General features: G+C 41.0%; 1 protein-coding gene and 1 pseudogene across 1 annotated transcript in view; both read left to right on the top strand.

Annotated features, from left to right (window-relative positions):
- The first annotated feature begins 1045 nt into the window (after nt 1-1045).
- On the top strand, nt 1046-1163 carry LOC112484054 (annotated as a pseudogene).
- A 13219-nt stretch (nt 1164-14382) lies between these two features.
- RGS3 (regulator of G protein signaling 3) overlaps nt 14383-23799 on the top strand; it is a 115760-nt gene continuing 106343 nt past the window's right edge. Inside the window, exon 1 of the mRNA XM_006917109.1 lies at nt 14383-14524. Within this exon, the coding sequence (XP_006917171.1) occupies nt 14446-14524 (79 nt within the window). The 5' untranslated portion in view covers nt 14383-14445. The remainder of the gene's footprint in view (nt 14525-23799) is intronic.

The raw sequence follows: 23799 nt of genomic DNA, 5'->3' as shown, positions 1-23799 counted from the left end.
GGCATTTTCAATAGTTCTGCACCCAGGGTCAAGCTCCTTTCCCACAGGTGGGGGCTGGGTAGAAGAAGAGAGCCTCCACCTATAGGCTGTACTCCCAAGAACTTAGCCTTGGCAACAGGTAGCTGGGATCAAGATGAGAAATGACAATATCCTGTCCGTCCTGGGAAGACAGCTCTCTGACTTGGAGCTGAGGGGAGAGGAAGCCCTGTATTCTTAGGCTGCAGCAGCATACAGTAGAGTTTCTGTCTCACTGAAGTGAGGTGGGGTCAGGGGGAGAGAAGGCATGGGTCCAGGGTCACATACCATAGACTCTTGCAGTTCTTATTGAGCTTTTACAGATTTTCTTGAATAAGTGTTTCTTCAATTTGCTGTATACTCTTAGGGTCATTTCCAGAGACTTAAAAAATAAAAATGTCCCCAATTTTCACTGGAGAGCATTCCACGGAGCTCCTTAGACTATTATGCCAGAAGTGGAACTCTGGGTTGGGCCTAAGATCTTTTTATAAAGAGAAACTTATTCCTCATCAGTTATTTGGTTGCCCTAAGTACAGTTCATACAAGAAAGGCAGATTAAATGTTCAACTCCGTCTTAACATTGTCTCAAAACAGACCAAATTAGAAAGCTCAAACTGCTGCCTACCCATTCCTCTTTTCCAAGCCAAATCAAAATTATATGACATTATTTGTGTTACTAGACTGAACTATATTTAGCTGAATCTTCATAGTAAGAGAAATCTGAGAGGCATTATGTACATTGCAGAATGACTTCTGTGGGCTAATTAAAAAATTTACAACATTTTTCCACTTTTCCTTAGCCTGCCCTCAGACCTGTCCTCCTGAGCAAACCCAATTTTCAGTGGTCAGTAGTGAGGTTGAGGATGGGGAAGGGCTTGGCTTTCATTTGCTCTTTTATCTGAAGACTGAGGAGGTCTGTTTTATAATTAATTCAACTACTTTAATTAGTAAAACGTCTCCCAGAAATTGGCACATTCTTTTAAGTCTTCTTAATGAGCATAAAGTCACCTTTTAAATCATGACATATTTTGTCTACAGCCATGCTACCCTGAACAAGCCCGATCCCATCTGATCTCAGAAGCTAAGCAGGTTGGGCCTGGTTAGTACTTGGATAGGAGACCACCTAGGAAGACCGGGTGCTGTAGGTGTAAAAAATAAGGGATTGTAAGCTGACAAAGTCCTTACAATCTGTGAGGTCAACCAAGGGTTGGCTTGCCTAAAAAAAAAAATGTTATGACATATTTTGAGTGAGAAAATATTTGCCATCTGAATGAACACTGGCTTTTGCTTCTGTTTTCAAAGGGAGAGAAAATGTTGGCAGGCTGAAACTTGTTTCATCTTTGTTATACCAATTCCTCAAATTTGGATAATCATAAATGGAATTTAGGAAAATATAATCTACAAACCACAGTTTTCAGGGTGCTTTACATCCACTATTTGGGTTGGTTCTCTGGCCAGCTCTAGAGATAAATGTGGATTGTCTCCGTTTTCTGGATTAGGAAAGCAAGGCTCAGAATACATGGCTGATGATAGCCCATTTGGGGCCTTTGAGTGAATTAGAAAAAAGGTGCCCTTTAAGACACTTTTTACCAACTGCTGAAAAATATCTCCATCAGTATAGAAATCTATGGTGATTACAACATGAGCAGCACCCCTACAGTTTGTCCACAACCTTCACAACAGTTTCTTGTGGCCTTGCCGGATAGGTTAAATAATTTGCCAAAAATCAAAGGCCAGTCAGTGAAGGGGGTTGGACTTAGAACCTAGGACCTCACTATCTCATCTACTGGATTCCAAAACCTCTCTGAGTCCCTCTTTTTAGTGCATAGTCAACAGTCTTAGAAAGGAAGGATGAGGCCATGTAGAAAAGAACTGACTGAGGGAGAGGAGCCCTCATGAACCCTTTGCTTCAGCCTCCCTATGTTCTGAGAGAGGAGGAGCCAGGTAACTGTTGCTAACTGCCATTTTCCCACCCTCTGGAAGAATTAAGGCCCCACAGCCAAGAGGCCCAGCCAGAATCCCACAGAGATGTGCTTTACACACTTAAGCAGGCAAGAGGACTTAAGACTTAGCCTGTTGAAATAATGTCCTAGGAGGCTTATATTCCTGAGAAACTCATCTCTGGTTTCTACTTTCTTTGTGATCCCTATAGGTATAGGCCACTTCGTTTGAGTCACCATGGTTTTCTGAGCACACTTCCCAATGACACCTGGCCCAGTTTGACCTGTGTGTAGAAACATAGTCAATGAAAGCATTTTCAGATTTTCCATGTCCACACCTGCCTCCTTGCAGAGCCAGTCATTTGTGTTGGTACTGGTCCTGACATCTGGAGTAACAGACTCTGTCTTTCATTGTTTTTAGATTACAGAAAGCTCCCTTATGTGGGAAGGAGTGAGGGTTTCATCCATGACAGCAGTGACCCTTAGAAAAATCAGTTTATTAATGCACCTAAGGAATTGTTTGCTAAATTAAGGACAGAAATAACTCTAGCCTTTATTTACAAATGATTGGAGGCCCTTTGGCGTCCAGAGGAATCTGGGAAAGAATTTATAAATTTTCTTTCAGTTGCCAGAAGGTATCAAGGTATGAAATTAATTTGTCCTTCTGTTTATACGTTTATTTAACAAATATTGGGTACCTATTATATGAGAGAGAATCAACTCATAGATTATCTTGAAAGAGAGAAAAGAGAGGATCTGGAGGAGACAGTGGAGAGTCATTCCCAGGAATATAGCTTGAAAATTTCCTGGATCAATCGGTAAAGTTATTGGGGACCACTAGATGGCGATATTATGTTATGAAAATGACATCTTTCACAGACTGGAGGCCTCTACTTATTTCTGAGGCCAATGCCTACACAGTTAAAGAGACTTCTTTGTGAGTAAACGGAGAAAAATCTACATTTCATCATTTGCATATGTGATCCAATTTAAATGCTCTAGGGCACTAGTAGCTCCTGGAGGGATGGGGACTGTGTATATTGTCATGGTTACAACCCCAGATTCTAGTCCTACATGTAGTAGATGTTCAATCAATACTTGACAAATAAATGAATTAATCTTTGAACAGTTTAGATTGTCATTAGAAGAACTATTTTAAGAGTGTGGAAAATTCTGGAACATGCCCAGTGGCCTAGGATTTAGGGACTTTGGTAGCTATTGATGATCTTGACAGATCGTTGGTTGGGCAGAGATTCAAGAAAGCAGCACTTGGAAAGATAGAGACACCAAAAGCAATCTGAGGCTTTAGTGCTGATTTGTATCTCCTAAATTTATCTTGATCAGATTTCACCTGTTTAAAAATACAGGGAGTGTGTAAACCTACACATTCAAATTATTTTTCTTGAGTCTATATTACTTCTAAGGATGGTTCTATCTTGGAAAAGAGCTCCAAAAATAATTTACTCTACTTTTCTGAGCCTCTCATTCATTAGTACATTTGTTCATTCAATCACTTATTTGTTATTAATTTCTTCCTTCCACAAATATTGAGCACCCATTATGCGCAAAGCACTCATCTAGGCTATGTGATCATCTCTGACCTTTTTCTCTTGTGGCCCCTTTGAGTTCAGTTAATCACCAAATCATATTAGCTATAGCTTCCAAATCCATGCTCCTCTGTTTCTTCTGCTCCTACTCTCGTCCAGGTGTCCATCTTCATTCATCGGGCCCTGTTCTTTACTGCTACCATCCATTCTCCCAGCTTTCCAATATGCAGATATAATCCCGATACTCCTCTCCTGAAAACTCTCCCTTGCCCTCAGGATCAAACCCAACCTCTTTTGCTCGTTTTACAAGCCTTACAAGCAAAGGCTGTGACTTAGCTGGGCCCTGCTTGTCCCCTACCCCATTCCCCCACTCTCACCTTGTTCTATGTGATTCAGCAATGATATATTTTTTTGCTCCTTCTAATGAGTCCTGTCCTCTCTTCAGACTTTTTTCTTTCTGTACTTTCCCTTCGATCTGTAAGATTCTTTTCTTCCCCGCTCTGCCTAGCTACTTTCTACTCATTCTTTAGGTCTCAGCTTACATGCTAACTATTTGGGGAAGCTTTTTCTGACCAATGTCAGGGTGAGGCTCCCCTCTTTCACTTCTCTCATAGCCTCTATGGGGTTCACAGCTTATTTGTTGCTACCGTCCATGGCCGGTCTCGCTGAGTTCTGTGAGTGGCATCTGTCTTCACTGCATATCTTTAGCAGCTAGTTGAATGCCTGACACATTGTAAATGCTCAGTAATATATGCTGAGTGAGCAATGAATAAAAAACATATGACATATCTCCTTTCTTTAGGGTACATAACAATGTAGGAGTGTGAGCCAAGTGGTGAAAAGGAGTTATAGTGATGAGAAGAAGGAGGGGGCACTTTGGATGCTACCATCTGAAGCTGACTTAGGTTTTGGCAAGTGGAGATGTTTGTGGAGGTGGCCTTTAGGTGGAGCGAAGTGACACAGGTGGGAAAAGTTTGGAGGATAGGTAAGGAGTGTAGAGTTCCTGTCTGGGAAGAGTATACAATAGGGCTAGAGCTGGCTTGTGGCTAGATTGTCCAGGGCCTTGAATGCCAGGCTAGAGAAAGTAGATTCTATTTGATAGCCATTGATGGCTTTCGAATAGGGGAGTTATAGGACTAAATTAGTGCTTTAGAAAATGTTAATCTAATGTCAGTGAAACTTGAGTTAGAGATGAGCAAAACCCGCGAAATCAGTAAGGAGGCTATCGTAGAAGTCAAGATGGGAGGTGATCAGGGCCTGGCTTATGTATTTGGCAGTAAGAATGGAGACAAAGAAGAATTGTCAAAGGAAGAATTAACAGGAACCTGGAAATTGGAAAGAGAGGGAGAGGGAGGAGTCAAAGAATTTTCAGCTTGATTCAGCGAAGTGCAGTCATTAGAAATTGTGAAGTCAAAAGGAAGAGCCAGTTTAAAGAAAGATCAGCCTTTGAAGTAGTTGGAATCCCTGAACATCAAACTTTTACAATGGAGTTACTGCTACATATGATTTTCACTTATGGAAATTCAATCAATGCGCAGGGCCTAAAAATGAAGCACAAGTGGGAGAGAATGACAGAGAGAATATAATGCAAGTGGTGGGGGCTGTTCCAGCTCTGCCACACAGTGAAAGTACATCCCAGAGGGAGTGCGAGGTAGGGAAGGTAAATTTGCTGTTCCTCTTTTGATTTACAATGCCATGTGCATTTTATGGGTGACTAATGGCTTATTTGAGGGTAATTTTGGCTATTCACAATCTATGTCTTATATACTGATTTTAGATCTGAATCCCCTAGCAAGATTTGGCTTTTTTTTTTTTTTTTTTTTTTAATGTGTGCCAAACACTAGGCTGGGCAGTAGGCAGCTACAAAGAAGACATATCTCAGTCACTGCACTAGATTTGCTGGCAGTCTTGTTGGATAGAAAGATGTGGAAGCAGACAATTAGGGATACAGACTACGTGAGCAGTTAGAGATGAATGCTGAAAGGAAGGAGTTTGTTGGTTAATGTGTCAAAGCAGAGGTGACTCTGGGCCTTGGGGTGGAGAGAGATCTGAGTCATCATCAGAACAGATAAAAGTGGCAATAAGAGTAGGTGAGATCTCAGAGGGGGAGAATATTGGGGAAGAAGGAGACAAAAGGGCACAAGTAGGTAGCATACTCTCACTGGAAGGAAGAGCCATAAAATGGAGGAATTATCAGAAAACTGGGAGGAAAACTAAGGAAAAGTGGATGAGGACTGATGAGAGCCACATGATTTTCATAATTAGGAAGTCAATGTTGACCTCTGAGTGGACAGTTTCAGTAGAGTGATGGGTAGAAAAAGAGGTCCAAGAGTGATTGATACAAATCTAGAAGCAAAGAGAATTCACGCCCCTTCTCTCAGTTACAGCTCCAGTAAAACCAACCTAGATATAGTCCACAGTTCTCAATGAAATTTCCCTGGAGAATATTTGTGATCTCTGGATGCCATGACCTCTGTTCCTGTATGATCTGTCCACTGGAAGGGCACTTCATCATCACAGTTTACTGATCCAGAAATTGGCTTTGCGCTACATAAGCCTTATATTTAAGCTTGAGTGCAATCCAGCTGAGCTACAGATCTCAGCTGTGGTCGTTGCATTTTATACTAAACATATCTACATTATTTTCTCCCATAAGTAGAATCTACATTCCACATGACTGCAAATGCTAACTTGCTAACAGCTTCCCTGGAGTTTGCTTCTTGCAATTATCTCATCAGAATTTAGAAAAGGCAATATATAACAATTTATTCCAAGATGCAGGGAGCTCTGGGTGTTTTTTTAACCAATGGTTCCTAGTTATATTGTTCTTTTAAAGGGATTTAAATAATAATAAAAAACTCTTTTATATGTACCCACGTAGTTACTATTTCTGGTGTTCTCTTCATTCCTCTGAGTAGATCCAGCCTTCCATTCGGTAAACAGTTCTTGTAGTGCTGGTTTGTCGATGAATTCATTCAGCTTTTGTAAGTCTGAGAAAATCTTTATTTTTGCCTTCATATTTGAAAGATATTTTTACTGGGTAAAAGATTCTAGGTTGGCAGTTTTTTTTCTTTCAATACTTTAAAGATGTTGCTTTACTGTCTTTTGGTACATATTTCTAATAGAAGTCCAGTGTCTTTCTTATCTTTCTTCTTCTGTATGTAACGTGGGTTTTTTTTTTTTTTCTGGCCTCTTTTAAGATTTTCTCTTTATCACTGATTTTAAGCAATTTGATCATGATATGCTTTAGTATGGATTTCTTTATGCCCTTCTGCTTGGGGTTCATTGAGCTTCTTGGATTTGTGGGTTTATCATTTTCATCAAATTTGAGAAATCTTCACCCATTATTTCTTAAAATATATTTTCTGTCCCTTACCTCCTTTAAGGATTCCAATATGTATCTATTAGGCTGCTGGAAGTTGCCCTGCAGCTCAAGGATGCTCTGTGGTGTTTTTTTTTTTCCTTTTTTTTTTTGTTCCTTTTTCTCTTTGTGTTTTATTTTGGATGGTTTCTATTGCTATGTCTTCAATTTCACTAATCTTTTTCTCTTTCCTGCAGTGTCTAATCTGCTGTTAATCCCATCCTACATGTACATATATGTGTATGTGTGTGTGTGTGTGTGCATACATACACATATATATTATCTCTGACATTATATTTTTCACCTCTAGGTGTTCAATTTGGCCTTTTTAAATATCTTCCTTGTCTCTACTTAAAATGCTCTTGAATTCTTCTTGAACATATGGAAAACAGTTGTGATAACTATTTTAATGTGTTGTCTACTAATTCTATTGTCTGTGTCATTCCTGAATTGGTTCTGTTGATTTTTCTCCTCATTAGAGGTCACATTTTCCTGCTTCTCTACATGCCTTGTAACTTTTTATTGGATAGCAGACACTGTGAATTTTACCTTGGATGTTAGATACTTTTGTACTTTTATAAATATTCTTGAGCTTGTTCTGGGATGCAGCTAATTTACTTATAAACATTTTGATCCTCTTGGGTCTTGCTTTTAAGCTTTCTTTTTTTGGATGGGACTAGAGCATTGTTTAGTCTAGGGCTAATTATTCCCTACAAAAACCCTTCTGAGTAACTACCCAATGCCCCATGAAATTAGAAAGTCTTCCTACTCTGGCTTAAGGGAATCAGAATTATTCCTGGTCTTGCAGGAGCTTGAAGGGTTGTTCCCTCTAATATTTTTGGGTGGTTCTTTCCTCAGGGTACTTTTCTTATATCCATGAGCTCATCAGCACTTACCTGAAGCAAAGACCCTTTGCAGATCCCTGAGCTCTCTCTTTGTGTAGCTCTTTCCTCTTTGATACTCTGTCCTATGAGCTCTAGCTGCCTTGGCCTCCTGAACTCCTCAACTCAGGGATTTGGAGTTGGCCTCTGTTCCCTCTCCCATTCAGAAAGTCTATCCAGGCAATAAGCTGGGGGCAATCATAGGGTTCACCTTGTTGGTTTTGTTTCTCAGGGGTAACTGCCCTTTGTTGATTGATGTCCAATATCTTTTCATATATTTTGTCCAGTCTTTTAGTTGTTTCAGATGAGAGGGAAAATCCAGTTTCTGGATTGGATCCAGTCCCAAGATATTTGTCCATCTTGGCTGGAGCCAGAAGTTTTTGTGCTGGAAAACTTTTTGTGGGCATTTGGAGCCTTTTACTAAGCCAACCCAAGTTGCCTGTTATCAGGTCAGGAAAGGGGGTGCTTCCTGAAGAGGCTAAAAGGGATTCCAACATAACTACAAGGACACTGAGCCATTCTAGGAGAGACAGAGGGCTCTGCCCTTTTTTTTCTAGCTCTTGTCAAGTCTTTGACTTTTATCTTTGGACTCAACTTACCATTTCACATCTCTGTGGCAGTGAAGGTTTTGGTCTCTTCTACTTTGAAATAACATTTCTCAGCTCACTCGAAATCTTGAATTTTTTACTTGATTCCCTTAGACTTTGTTTGTGTATTTAGGTCACCAAAGGTTTCTACATCTGAGGCAAATGAAAGTTTCTCAGTGGTATTTACAGCAACCAGCATCTGCTTCTGTAGAGAACCACTAACCCAAAGATACTGTGTTCTAACTTGAAGATGAATGGCAGGCATACTCTTAAAAGCAAATCCTGCATATCAAGGGTGAATAAAATACCACTTAACAAAGCATTCCAGCTGGTTAAATTTAGGACAAGAAAAAAACCTGACCCAAGAATATTCTCTGGCTTTGAGCCCAGGGTATTTTTCCTTTTAGAGTGAATTTGGTACATTTTCATTCATGTGGAGCTGTTGCTTCCCAGCATTTCATTCTGAGATGGAAGGTTAACAATCATTGCCTTGTTGCTAAATCCAATGGACACTTCTCAGTTATTAACCTACTTGACCTCTCAATTTGACATGGTTGACTATAATCTCCTTCTTAATACAGACTCTGGCTTTCCTTCTCCCTTTCTAGCCTTTCTTTCTCTGCCTATCTTTACAGTTGGTACTCTTCTTGGCTCTTTCCTGAGCCTTCTTCTCATGTTAGACATTCTCCTTGGGCTCTCTTATTAATGCCCATGGCTTGACTGAGAATTCCTAAATCTATATTTCTAGCCTAAGTATTTTTTCTGAACTTCTGTCCAGTATATTCAGCAGGTCACTTGGCACCTTCATTTGGACAGCACATAGGTAACTCAACCTTAGCAAGCTCATAGTTGGACTCTTCAGGTCTCCCCTCAGTTCAGCCCTTTCTCTCATGTTCTCCATTTCTGTAAAGAGCACTTTTAAACATTTAATTTCTCAAGCCAGGATTCCTTGCATTTTATCTTCCAATCAATCACCAAGTCCTGTTGATTCTACCTCTTTGCATATTACTTCCTCCCTCGCACTATAAGTTCCCTGCCATGCTTCTCATTGTTCAGTTCCACAAACATACAATGATCTCATTTTCTGACCTTTGCATATTTTGTTTTTTCTGCCTGTAACCCTTCCTTCACCTCCTTTGCTTAACTAAATCAGGTCACTTTCTTTGAGAAGTCTTCTCTGACTTCCTTTATCATCTTGTTCTGCCAAACTCCCCAGACTGAGATATTAATCTGTGTTTTTGCAGGATGCCTTGTTTCCTCTATTTTAACAGTCATCCAGTGTCTCACTAGATTGTAAGCCCCATCTTGCTCACTCCTATATCCCCAACACTAAGTATAAAGCTCAGCACAACATGGGGACTTAGTTTGGCAAACATTTGCTGAATTGAATTTTAATGTGTCAGTAGCCGTGGAAGTCTCAGTCCTACGAGTTTGTAGCCTAGCCGCTCTGAATAGGAGGAGCTGTGTGAAAGACGACATTCTATAGTGATTCTTTGGCTGGATTCTTTTTTCTCCACTATTTATTTACTACTTTAGCAACTTGATCCATTTAACAACTCTGAGTTTTACTACTCTCTTTTATGAATACAAGTGCTTGAATTTTCTGAAGGCAAATGGTGGGACCAGATGATATTTTCCTTTTTTCTTTTTTAGGTTGCTAGTATTTTATGCATTAGTCAATAATTTTCCTCTTTTGTGCAATGATTATTCCTATCCTTTGGTACATGAATATTTTTCTTACTAATTTGTAAGCCTTCTTTGTACATATATACATATTTAAAAATATTTTAAGTTCATTTTTTAAATTTAAAAATCTTAATTTTTTATGGAGATGGAAAAGCTTTTAATTTTTTGGATTTTTCATATTTTAAAACATGATATCCATTCTTAGTTCACATGCTGCACAAAAATAGATAGTAGGCCAGATTTGGTCTTGTAGGCATAGTTTGCCAACCCCTGCACTAAAGTATTCATTAAATTTGAACCATCTCTGTATTCCTGGAAAAAATACCACTTGATCATGAATATACTGCTGGTTTTCATATGCTAATATTTTATTTAGGATTTTTGTGTTTATGTTCATAAGTCAGATAGGTCTGGTAGAGATTTTAAACTCATTACTGGGCAGAGATTCATTTTATTTGGCTTACATAATATTTTTAAATTTTTTGAATGAATAGCCAATATTAAACAATTGGGAGATATTCTATTAAAAATTAGAAATTTCTGGTTTTTCTTTAAAAAAAAAGGAACATGTCGAAACTGGGAGAATGTGGGCCCAGTTTAGTCACATTTTTAATAGCTCTTATCTATGTATGTTTTCTATTTCATTAATTTCTACTCTTATTTTTATCTTTGAACTTTGCTCTATAGTTTTCTGTTGCTAACCTTATCTGGTTTTTGTCTTTGCCTAGACTTGTACTTAGCACTGAAAAGTCTTTCAGCTTTTTCTAGTTCTGAAACAGTTTAAATTACATTGGCATTATCTGTTTCTTGAAGGTCTTATAGAATTGGCCTCTAAAACTATCTGGGTTGTCTATAATTTGTCAGGTAGAGTTTTGATTTCCTTTGTATTTTATCTATGGTTAGTGAGCTATTAAAAATTTCAAACTCTTGTACCAATTTCAGTAATTAATACTTTCTAGAAAAATCATTCATTTTCCACCCCATGCCAGATTTTAAAATTCATTTTCCACCCCACGCCAGATTTTAAAATTTGCAATAATTCTCTCTTATAATTTAAAGAATTATCTTAGTATTTTGGGTGTCTTTCTCTTTCTTAAATTTGTTTATTTGTAGTTTTCTTTGTTTTAGCACAGTTTTATTTTATTGGTTTTTTGAAAGAACCAGACTTTGATTTTGTTTTGTTTTGTTTTTTAAATAGACTTTAACTTTATTATTTCCTTTTAAATAATAAAAGGAAAGTTCCTCTTTTAACTTTTTGAAATGAATCTTTAGTTTAAAATTTTTTGAAAATCGAAAATCTTTCTTCCGTTCTAAATAAAATCATTTTCCTCTGTGAACTTTCTATTCTATTCCATTGATCTGTTTGTCTTCTTTCTTGTACTACATTATTATAATACTACTTAACATTTGGTAGTCCAAATCCCCTTTATTATCATTTTTCAAAAGTTGGTTGGCTATTGGGCCAGAAGATAGCTAAAGGCACTAAGATTCTTTAATAGCTAAGGTGAAAATGCACCCAAATAAAGCCCTTTATTCCCTTCCCTCTAAACCCAAGTAGTCCTTATTCCTCTAGATACAGAGTCAGTCTTAAAAAAATGCCTATAATCAATTTTTGTACGTGAATGTGGTGTATTTAGGTGTTTGTGTGTATGTGTCTATGCGCTTGTGTATGTGCATAGGATGTATGTATAGTGTATGGGGTGTGTTTGTATAATGTGTGAGGTACATATGTAGTGTGTTTAATTGTGTATATGTGGTGTGTATGTGAATATGGTGTGTTTGTGTGTGTGGTATATTTGTGTTTGTACATGGGAAGTGTTATGTAATGTATGCTTGTGTGTGCAGTGTGTTTGTATTGTGTGTATAGTATGCTTATGTATGCGTGGGGTGTGTGAGGAGTAAGAGAGACACTGAGGCCCAAGGCCAGGGGGTGCTAGAGTGCTTAGGGCATGTCAGAAAGCCAGGCTTGGTCCTCGAACTCCTCACCTTTGTGGGGAAAGCAAGGCCATAACCATGACCTTTTCTGATGTCCCCTGTGGACAGCAGTATGGGTTAATAGGACAAGTCTCTCCTGCAATGGCATTGCCTGGGCTCCCACTCATTTCTGTCCTCTCTCTCCTGAGAAGAGAATGATCTGCTCCTTTAGGAGAAGGAAGCTTCCAGTATTCTACTAAGTAAGGGGCCTTACTGTTGGCGGTAAAGGTGGTGGAGGTGTTGCCACTGCAGGGGTCAGATTAAGATCGGAGTGGCACTGGGGTCTCCCATCCAAATAGGTTAGCTGCTGAGTAGGGCAGAAGGAGTCGGGAGGGAACTTACAAGGCTGTGGGACCTTTGTGCTGAGTGGGGGTGAAGTGCCCAGTGTGGTTCTCAGGCTTTTCTCACCCAGGCCACATACCGCAACTCTGCCCATTTGCTGGGTCCTACTCTCTCAAGGGTGCATTTACAGGTTGCTCACAGCTTCCTGAGTTCAGGGTGGTCTTCCTTAGTGTGGGCTCTACAGTGGTCCCTGGCAGAGCTGTGAAGGGGCCACTGTGACCTTGGGCTCATCACTCTCCCCTTCCCTGTGGACCTCCTTTTCTAATTCCTACTGGGAGAGAACAGCCTTCTCAGGGGACATCCTCAGGCCATGCCTAACCACGTTCTCATCTTGCTCCTGCACGTCTACAGCATCTTCAGCCTCAGTGTCCTGTCTTCATCCTGTGGCTTGAGCCTGAGGTTGCCCATTTTCTCTGGCTGGATGGAGCGGCAGAGCTGGGATACCTCCCTGCCCAGAAAGAATGCCTGGACTCAGACTTCACCAGCTAGAAGGAGAATCAGGCACACTGAAATCCAGGATGCAGGTAAGTCTGCCACGGGGTTGGGGCCAGAGGAGTAGGCTTGCCCATGCTAAGGGCAGTATTCATGGTTTGGGGGCTGGCTGAAGAGCACAGCAGAGTCTCACGAAGTGCTAGGATTCAAACAATCCACTGACCTTTATGTGACTTATTTGCACTTGACCACTAGTTTGCTGATTTCAGGGCACCTTCTCCAGTTTCTGCTCCCTGCTGGTGGCCAGCTGGCCCTATAGGATCTAGTTTCCTTACCTGCCTCAAGAAGGCAGGTCTGCTACTTCCACCTGCGGTTGGCCATGAATCAGGTATGGAGGCCAAGGAAGAACAGAATGAGGATGCCCTTAGGGGCAGACAGAACCGAGTTCAAATTTTAGCTCTGCCAACCTTGGAAAAGTTACCTACTCTCTCTGCCTGAGCTTCGGATTTATCCTTGGTAAATTGGGGCTAATGCTTTCTAGGGTTACTGTGAAAATTAAATGAGACGATGTGTACGAATTGCCCAGCACAGCCTCTGGCACACGATACTCAATACATACAACTTTTCTCTCCACTTTCTCTATTGCGTCCCCCACTCCTGTCTTGAGTGGATCACTGAGCCACAAATATCCATTTGGCAACTTCCAACATTTCCCATTTTTAGACTTACATAAGACCAGCAGCTTTCCCTCCCACAGCAGCAACAGTCAGAGACTGGTAGAGCAGATGTCTTGGTGTGAAACTGCTCCCAGGAGGCGTCCCATGAATGTTTGCTGACAAAGCAGCATAGGGGCTGACCTTCCTTCTAGCTCTGCCTCCTTGCATCAGGCTCTGGAGACTGAAGGCATCTATCCGCTCCGCATACTGTGCATTTCTGTCCCCTCAGATGCTGGGGGCCTGTCCTCTTCTCCCATGGCAGATGGGGGGCCATGAGGCTGGCTGGAGCAAGCTGCTCTGGTCTGGACCTATCCCAGGCTCCTCTCATCCAAAAGGAGGCTCAAGAGGGAGATGGAGAGGGCAGGGTTTGGGAAGGGGCTGCAGCCTGGTGGGTGGGCCCGTCCATGTGTGGAGAACACTTTTCCAAAGCCCCCCGACCTGGGCCGGAAGGGTGTTCTTTTGCCCATGTTCGGTCCAGTGATTACAGTTCTGAGCTTCAAAACAGGTTACAAACCTGGCTAATTGCCGGCCTGGGAGAACTGGACAAGCAGGCCTAGCCCGCCCGAGTGTGCAGCCCAGGGGCTGCGGGCCTCTCGTGCGGATGGCGCCCCTAGCCTGGAGCAATCCCGGCGTCAGGAGCCCTGGTGTGCCTTCCCGGTCCTGAGAGCTTCTGGGGAGGGCTGCCATCCAGGCCGCGAGGACTGTCCTCGCAGTTGGGGCGCCAGCGCTTCCCCGCCTTTAGCCAGTGTCTGCTCGGTCAGGTGGAAACCTCCCCATTCAAACTCGCGCGGGCCAATCAGAGCCCGGCGCGCCCGCCAGTTCAAATGCGCGCTTCAGCCAGGCTTCAGCTCGCGCCTCCGAGACCCTGCGCTGGGGGCGGGTGAACCTGCTGCCTCGGTTACCGTGGAGCAACACAGACGCCTCGGGTTACAGGCGCACCCTCCTGTCCCGGAGCGGGGCGGCCATGGAGCACTCCCTGCACCGCGTCTCTCTCGGGAGCCGGCGTGCCCACCCGGGCTTGTCCTTCTACCTCACCACCTTTGGTAAGTGCCTTCGGCTGGCTTCCAAGGCTGAAGCACCCTGCACTCAGCGCCCGGAAAGGGCGTCCCCACGGAGATAGATGAGGCTAGGAGCAGGTGAGCCTTCTGTTTGGGGGCACCTTCTTGGGATCCTTCCTCCTGTGGTTGCCCAGGACGGGCTCAAGGGAAGGGCTCAGGCACAGGCTCAGGCCAAGCAAGCCGCCGGGCACCACCTGCTGCCTGGCCACTGGTGCCAAGTGCAGTTGGTTCTGCCTCACTGGGCTGGAATAATCATGCCCCAGTTAATCTTTCAGAGACTTGGTTTGTCACCACTGAGTTTCCCATTAGCAAGCAGCTCAGGCTTAAATCAAAGTCTTATTACTACGCCTTTGAGCAGGAACAGTGCAGGTGCCAGGTTGGCCCACTGGCCTTGCCTGCTCGTGGGCTCACCTGGGAAGCTGCATTGTGACTGCTTCAGTGGATCGCTGACCCACAGCAGAGATGGGAGAATTCTCTCCTCCAAGAGCGACTAGGCTCTCAGGAGGGTCCCAGGTCTGCCCTGGGGGCTTGCGATGGAAAGAAATGGGCAGTAGACTTCTGCTCCCTAGATAACAGGACTGGGTTCCCCCAAATAATAGCTGGGCAGCAGCTCCTCAACAGTCTAGGCAAACCCAGCCTTCCAAGTAGCCATACTAAAGATACAGCCCTCTACAGCTCTCCATTTGTTTCTTCTCGGGTTCTGCAACACCTTGTGAAGAGGGGGTTATATTTCCTCTGTGAAGACTTGCGATCTAGAGAGGGGAAGTACTCCTGGTGAGCCAGTTGCAGAGTTGATACTTGAGCTGAAGCCTTTTGAAACGACCTGTCCAGTACAATCTTTTTTGAATTTGTATGCCATTTTATTTACGAAGGTTTGGGCAGTTACTGTAACATAACTGGACTTTGCCCAGATTTTGAAGACATAGCACCGAAGAGCTAGGCCCTCCCTGGGGTTCTGGCCCTCCTACTATACCTCTGTCAGCACACTTGACTCTTCACAACCTGCCTTTTTCTCTAGGGGCAGGGAAGTAATGGGAAAGCAGTGTCCTGGCCTCTAGAAATGGCCTATGGTCTGGCATCCTGGAGTTCACTGGTCCAGTTGGCGGACGATAACAATGAGAGTAATTAACTAGGCACCATTGGTTGGGCCCTTACCATGTGCTGTGCCTTGTATCAAGTGCGTTACCTGCATTATCTCATTTAGTTCTCCCAACACTTAGAGGCAGTGTTAACTCCTGTTAACTCTACTGGGATGTGGAACTGTACCAGACAAGGGAGGTATTTGGGATGGTCTGAGTTGGTGGGGCTGGAAAGACTGTCAGGGAGCTGTGAGCCCCTGTTACCTTAGCTGTGTCCTGATTAAAAAATAAAAATATGTTTCATTGTTTTTTTTCCTCTGTATTATCATGGTGAGATGTATTCACTGTTGAAAACTTAGTGAAAAGAAGGAAGTAAGAATCACCTGTAATCTGTAATTTGACTCCTAGAAAAGACCGTTGTTGACATTTTGGTTTATATCCTTCTAGACTTTTTTCTGTGTTTGTGTGTGGGGGAATGTTGTGTCTAATTTGAACAAAATTGAGATCATCTTGTAACTACAGTTTTATAAATTATAGCACTTCTTTTCCTTATTGTTATGATGTGACTATTTCCTATCAGTCTACATTCTTCTGTTGAATTAATTTCCCTGCCAGATCTGGGAAGTAGAGGGGTGTCCAGTACAGCAGGCAGTGGATACCCTGCCCAGCCATGGGTTGGATGGGTGTCAGAGAAGGTTGCTGCTTGAACCAGTGACTGTGACCTGAGTATGCAGTGGGCAGGCAGGAATCGGGTGGGGTGGGGAGCCTCCTGCTCTTATGTATACAGTCACCTCTTAAATCTGAGGACATTGATTAACACTGGGAAAGTTCTTTCTTGTTTCTTGCATTAATTGTTTTCTTGACATATGCCGCCTCTCCTTCAGGCTGATGATTTTCTTCACACACTGAATGATCTTTGCTTGTCTCCTCATGAATGAAGATTCATATCAGTGGTTACCAACCAGGCCAATTATCAGAAGCACCTGGGAGCATGTTAAAATCACAGATTCTTAGGATCTTCTCCCAGACATTATGGTTTAATGGGTCTGGAGTGGGACCTGAGAATCTAATTTTAAGAAACCACAGAACTATTTTGGCCATCAGGCAGGTTTGGAAACTTTGGTTTCAGAGTCAATTTTGACAGTCAACTCCCCTAATGAGAAGGGCTTTGCTAAGTTTTCTTCAGTTCACTGGTCTCTCCCCAGCATGGCAGGTAGCCTCTGGCCTTCAGCAGTGGGCTTTGTCCTGGTAGAACCAGATGAAGGTGCTGCCTACCTGGTAGTTCCCTGAGCATAACCATTTAAATTTTTTTTTATTTTTTATTTATTTATTTTCAATTATAGTTGGCATTCAATATTATATTAGTTTTAGGTGTATAGCATAGTGGGTAGACATTTATATAATTTACAAAGTGATCCCCCGATAAGCCTAGTACCCACCTGGTTCCATACGTAGTTATTACAATATCATTGACTATATTCCCTGTGCTGTATTTCACATCTCATGACTGTTTTGTAACTGCCACTTTGTACTTCTTAATCCCTTCACCTTTTTTACTCAGCCCGCTAACCCCGTTCCCTTCTGGCGACCATCAGTTTGTTCTCTGTTTCTGTGAGTTTGTTTCTGTTTTGATTGTCTTTTATTTTGTTTTTTAGATTCCAACCTAAGTGAAATCATATGTTTTTTGTTTTTCTCTGTCTGACTTATTTCACTTAGCGTAATATCCTCTAGGGTCGTCCATGTTGTTGCAAATGGTAAGGTTTCATTCTTTTTTATGACTGAGTAATATTCCATTGTATATATGTACCACATCTTCTTTATCCAATTGTCTATTGATGGACACTTATGTTGCTTCCATATCTTGGCTATTGTATATGAAATGTTCTTACTTGTCACTTTTATAGCCTTTATTTTAAAGTCTATTTGATATAAGTATTGCTAAGACCAAACTTTTAAAGGGAGTTAAATTTCCAGCATCTCTGAAATGATGGAGACAAAATTGTTTTTACTAGAATTCTTTTCAGGGAGAGTACTATATGGTATAAGTTGTGGTTTATGTATTGTGTGTGTGTGTGTGTGCACATTTGCGCATGAGTACAACCCCATACCCCCAATAAGGGACATGTTCAAGTAACATTAGTTGGCCATACACTACCTTCTAAGGAGGTGACCTGGCTTCAGCAGATGAGAGTATGTAAACTGAGGCTAGAACCCAACTACTCCAGAAGGATTTTTATTTATGAGAAATAATGTAATTTGAATAAGTCCTGGTAAGCGTATGTAAGTTTTTTTTCTTCAGGAAAAAAATTTCATTAGTATATTTGCTAACATGTTTTTTTTAAAATAGCTTTATTGAGATATAGTCACATACATACAATTCAGTCATTTAAACTGTACAATTGAATGGTTTTTAGTATATCGACAGAAAGTTTTGAAATTATTACTACAGTCAATTTTAGAACATTTTTATCACCCCAAAAGGAAACACTGTACTCCTTAACTTATTATCCCCAATTCTCAGTCTCCCCTTTTGGCTGATCCTAAATAATCACTAATCTACTTTCTGTCTCTATAAATATGCCTATTCTGGACATTTTATGTGAGTGGAATTATATATATATATTTTTGTGACTGGCTTCTTTTGCTTAGCATAATGTTTTTAAGGTTAGCTCATGTTGTGACATGTGTAACTCATGTTGTAACAATGAAGTGTCAGCACTTCATTTTTATTCATTTTATGAATAATATTTTATTATATAGATATACCACATTTTGTTTATCTACCCATTAGTTGATGGCCATTTGGATTGTTTCTGTCTTTTGGCTATTATGAATAATGCTCTGCTATGAACATTCATGTACAAGTTTTTGTGTGGACATATGTTTTCGATTCTTTGGCTATATACCTAGGAGTGGAATCACTAGGTCAAATGAGAACTCTAGGTTTAACTGTTTGAAGAACGGCCAAACTCTTTTCCAAAGTGGATGCACCATTTTACATGCCCATCAGCAGCGTATGCGGGTTTTTATTTCATCAACACTTGCTGTTATCTGACTTTTTGATTCTAGCTATCCTATGGGGGTAAAGTGGTACCTCATTGTGGTTTTGATTTAAATTTCTCTGATGATCAGTGACATTGGACATCTTTTCATGTGCTTATTGGCTATTTGTATATCTTCTTTGGAGAAAAGTTTATTCAGATTCTTTGCCCATTTTTAAGATCCTATGCATCATTTTTAAATTAGGCTACTTATCTTTTTATTGTTGAGTTTTACGTATTCTATATATATTCCAGTAACAAGTCCCTTATCAGATATATGATTTACAAATATTTTCTCTCAATCTCTGGGTTTTTTGATCCACTTTGTTGATAGTGTTCTTTGAAGCTCAAATGTTTTTATTTTGATAAAGTCCAAATTATTTCTACTTTTGTTGCTTGTGCTCTTGGTGTCATATTTCAGCATCCATTGTCAAATCCATGAAGATTTACCTTTATGTTTTCTTCTAGGAGTTTCTTAGTTTTGACTCTTACATTTAGATCTCTGATCTATTTTGAGTTAACTTTTGTATATGATGTGAGGAAAGGGTCCAGTTTCAATCTTGTATGTGACTATGTAGTTGTCTTGGCATCATTTGTTGAAAATACTATTATGTCATCATTAAAAGATCTTGGCACCCTTCTCAAAAATTAATTGACCATGTATACATGAGTTAATTTCTGGACTCTTAATTCTATGTGTCTTTTCTAAGGCCAATACCATACTGTTGCTTTGTAGCTTTGTAGTAGTTTTGAAATTGGGAAGTGTGACTTCAATTTTATTCTTCTTTTTCAAAATTGTTTTGGCTGTCCTGGGTTCCTTGAGTTTCCATATGAATTTTAGGCATGATATTTTATATAGAAAATATACTCCCAAGTTCACAAAAATGTTTGATAAGTATTTAAAGAATATCTTCTTGACAGGATACCAACTTATTAGGTTACCTGAGGCAACATATTATTAACCAGCCCAGGACTTCTGGTCTGGGGCCAGGATGTAGTAAGTGGTCATGGGAGAGAACAGGTTGCCTTTCCTCCAAGGTGTCTGGGAGAGGAGGAGACAGGCAGGCTGGCCATGTTCTGAAGTGCTGCAAATAGCTGTGGACATTGAATAATACAACCCTACTCTTTCTAGAACTGTTATTCCCAAATGAACCAGCGAGGTAAAGGCCATGGGGAGCAGCTGCGTGTGTAGGCTCTAGCGGAGTGCCTGGAATCTTTGGTTTGTCAGAGGAAAGTCAGGAAGATGTGGTTCTTCAGGCAGAGTAGACTAAGGAATGACATCAATATGCTGGGCATTTTCTGTTTGTTGTGGAAGTATAATGTTAGTCGGGGGCCCTTTCCCACTCTTTTCTCTGCCTCTCGATAGAGGCCACAGAAATTTTTTTAAAAATCCATTTTTCTGTAGTGGGAATGAAGCTTGGGAACAGATGCCAGCAGTGTGAAGGCAGGCCCTGAACTGGAGGCTCCTGCCAGCTGCTCACCTGCTGCTCTGAGCCCGAGACATTCCCTAGGCTTTACTGGGACATCCATCCAACTATTTCTCAGGAGCTCATCATTTGTTGGTCAGAGTCCGGAGCATTTATTGGCTTTTCTATCCTTTGGAGTCCATCTGCTTGGGAACGTTCAGAAATTCTATTTCTGGCCTTTTGATGGCCCTTTGTTTGCTTTTCCAATTCTGCTCTATATATTCTTTTTAAAAAACTTTTTTATTATGAAATATAACACACATACAGAAAAATGTCCCCCCAAATGATGTGCAGTTCAGTTATTTATCACAAAGCAAATACCTGTGTAACTATCAATGGGGTCAAAAATAGAAAGAACGTTGACAGTCTCCAGAAGCCTCATGTTTGAAGGTATGTAGCCTTTTTTTTCTTTTTATCATTCAGCTAAAAATATTTTCCAGTTTTCATAGTCATTTCTTCTTGACTCCATGGGTTATTTAGAAATATATTTATTAATTTCCAAATATTGGGACTTTTCTAGTAATATTTTTATTCCTTATCTTACATTTTGCTCAGAATACGTGCTCTGCATATTTTTGGTCCTTTGATAGCTCAGCACATAGTTTTTTATAAATGTTCTGTGTGTACTTGAAAAGATCACACAGTGATTGTGTGTAGTGTTCTTTGTATGTATCAGGTTTAGGTCGGGTTTGCTAATGTTGTTAAAATATTCTACATCCTTGCTGATTTTTATTCCCCATTTGTTCTATCAGTTACCGAGAGAGGTGTGTTAACATTCTCAGTGTGATTGCAAATTTGTCTGTTTCTCATTATAGTTCTGTCAGTTTTTCCTTTATGTGTTTGAAGCAGTATTAAGAGCACACAAATTTAGAATTATTATCTTTCTGGTGAATTAAGACTTTTATTATTATGAAGTCTTCTTTTATTGTTAGAAGTCTTTTTTATTTCTAATGGAGATAAATTCTACTTTTACTGACATTCACCCGCCTAGCTTTCTTTTAGTTAATAATTGCGAGGCATAACTTTTTCCACCCTATTTCTTTCAGTCTTTTTGTTTCTTTACGTTGTATGTGGCTGTGTCTATTAGAAATGATAGGTACAGAGTTGTTTTTCTCCTTAATTTGGGCCTAAGATGATATCTTCCTTCAAAAAGATCTTTGTTTGCTTCTGTCAGGTGTTTGAGGTCACTTAGCAATCTGGGATAACCTAATTAAATGTTAGGGATTGAGATTGTTTGAAGTTGAGCTGCAGTCCCTTGAGGAACTGTGTCTGATCATGGTTTACTCTGTTCCTAAGGAGCAACCCTTTAGGGTTCCAGCCCAAAAGGTAGAGGCTCAGAAGGACCTCACTTCTGCGCAGGCCCTAATCTCCACCTCCTGTTCAGAGAGAAACTCTGCTCAGCCTCTCAGCCTTTTGGTCACCACCTCTCTGGAGTTTTAAAACACCCCCCAGGAGAAAATTAGCTCAGGAAAACATTTAACTAAATTCCACGGACCTCCATTCCCCCACATCCTGCTTTATAGTTCCCCCCTGTCTCGTTACATCTCTAAGATGCTGCTTTTAAATATTTTGTCTAGTTTTTCTAGATTTCCTCAGTGGGTCTGTCATCCCCAAAATAAAAATCCTCTAATATGTTTTCTAAAATTTTCATGTTTTGTTCAGTACCTGGAAATAGTACCTGGCATGCAGTAGGTCCTCAATGGAATGTGGCGCTCTAGCAGTAGAAAAGCCACATCTTTGCAGGGTTTCCCTCCCTCCCTCCTTTCTTCAGTACTTCTATTTTTTCCTTCCTTCCTTCCTTCCTTCCTTCCCTCCTTCCCTCCTTCCCTCCTTCCCTCCTTCCCTCCTTCCCACATTCGGTGGGAGTACCTTCTATTTTCCAGGTGCTAAACTGAGAACTAAGAGTTAGTTCTCGGTTTTACAACAGCCCTATCAGAACTGTATTATTATTATTCTTTCCATCGTACAGATGAGGGAACCAAGCATGTAGTGATTAAGGATCATCGCTGGTGGAACCAGGATCCAAACCAAGTCTTACTGATTCCACAATCCACACTTCGCTCATAGTTCCATGCTTCTTCTCTTGTGTTTTACATATTAAACTTACTCTTCTAGAAAACTTTATCTGACCATGAAAAAAGTAACACAACTATAAAACATAATGAAAATAAATTATTGACTCCATTGTGTGGCTTAAAGCTACCTGCAAGCACATAGTCGACATTCGTCATTGTAAAATAACATATTTAACTATGGAGAAAAAGTCTGCACTATGAAAAAGATAAGGAGGCTGAGTAATTTACAAAATGAGGTAAAACTGATAATTTGGAATTAAAATTACATCTGGCTTAAAATTAATTACAATACAATCTAAAGGAAAATTGTGAAAGGCAGAGTAATGTGAATTTTTATATCTTATAGTATTGCACACAAACATGTATAAAAAGAAAGTGTTTGCTCTGTAGGTGAAGCATTTTCAGGCACGTGCTTGGGTTAATATGGGACAATTCCAGATTTTGCAGTTTAGTGGTAAATAGTTTAAATCTATCAAAATTAAATCTATCAAAATCTATCAAAATTCTTTATTAAAAACCAAAGTTCTCAAAAGCAGATCTTCCATTTCCTTAGTCATAATACCGATTTACCTTAAAACGGTATTTTCTTAACAAATTCTAAAATTGAAAATCGCCTCAGAATTGATCAGATTGACGTCATCCTTCTGCAGAGGCAATATGGATTTGTATTAGTTCTACATTGCTTCATAACAAATTATCCCGATATCTATTGGCTTAAAAAACAAACATTTGTTATCTCACTGTTTCTGTGAGCCAGGAATTTGGGAATGGCTTAGTTTGGGTAGTTTTTGCTCAGGGTCTCTCACAGGGGTGCAGTCAGGATGCTAGCTGCCTTATAGATTGATGGCTAGAGCAGTCTATTCCTGGAAGGAACAACAGCTTGAGAAACCACAGTAATATCAGGTTTCACAGGAAGCAGAGAGTCAAATGAAAGGGGTTGAATTGAGCCATCATAATTTTTATCCTACCACAGCAGCTCCCTGCTTACTTTTGCTCTGCGGGTCTCCTTCTGCCAGTGGGCACCATCAAAAGCCAGGGTTGCTTCTCCGAAAACACCTCAAGATTCTCTCTCTTCAAAACAACAGGCACCTGAAATTCTCCAGGGCTACATCCCAAGAGCTATGTGGCTCCCAGCTCCCCAACAGGCTGCAGCCTGCCTACCATTTCTCCCTAGGAGGGCAGAGAGCGAAATCGACAAACATGCATAACCCTCACTGAGCCTCAATCAGGCTGCTCTGTGGGTGAAGCAGCTGGGGACCACAGTGGGGGGAAGTGCCTGGCACCTGGCTAGGCTCCCTCCTTCCCTCTTGCACTCACAGCTGGAGAGTCAGACTTGTCCCCACAAATGGAGGGAAAATCTACGAGTGCTGGTGGCTGGCTAGGCTTCCTAGAGACCCAGCCTCCTTTGTTCACTTAGCCTGAAATCATCCCCCTTCCTGTGACTTTCAACACATGACCTTTCTTAAATGGGAATTGCTTTTGGGTTGGACTGGGTTTTGACTTGACTTTCGCTTTATGCTAGCCAGACAATTTCCTCATAGGTGTATTCTCTGCACACCCTGGGGTGGCGTGGGGTCTTTCCAGGACACGTTCCTGCTG

Source organism: Pteropus alecto, unplaced genomic scaffold (assembly GCF_000325575.1).
Source record: "Pteropus alecto unplaced genomic scaffold, ASM32557v1 scaffold226, whole genome shotgun sequence".
NCBI classification, from domain to species: Eukaryota; Metazoa; Chordata; class Mammalia; order Chiroptera; family Pteropodidae; genus Pteropus; species Pteropus alecto.
Note: the sequence above shows the minus strand (reverse complement) of the source record. Positions and strands in the feature narration are given on the sequence as shown.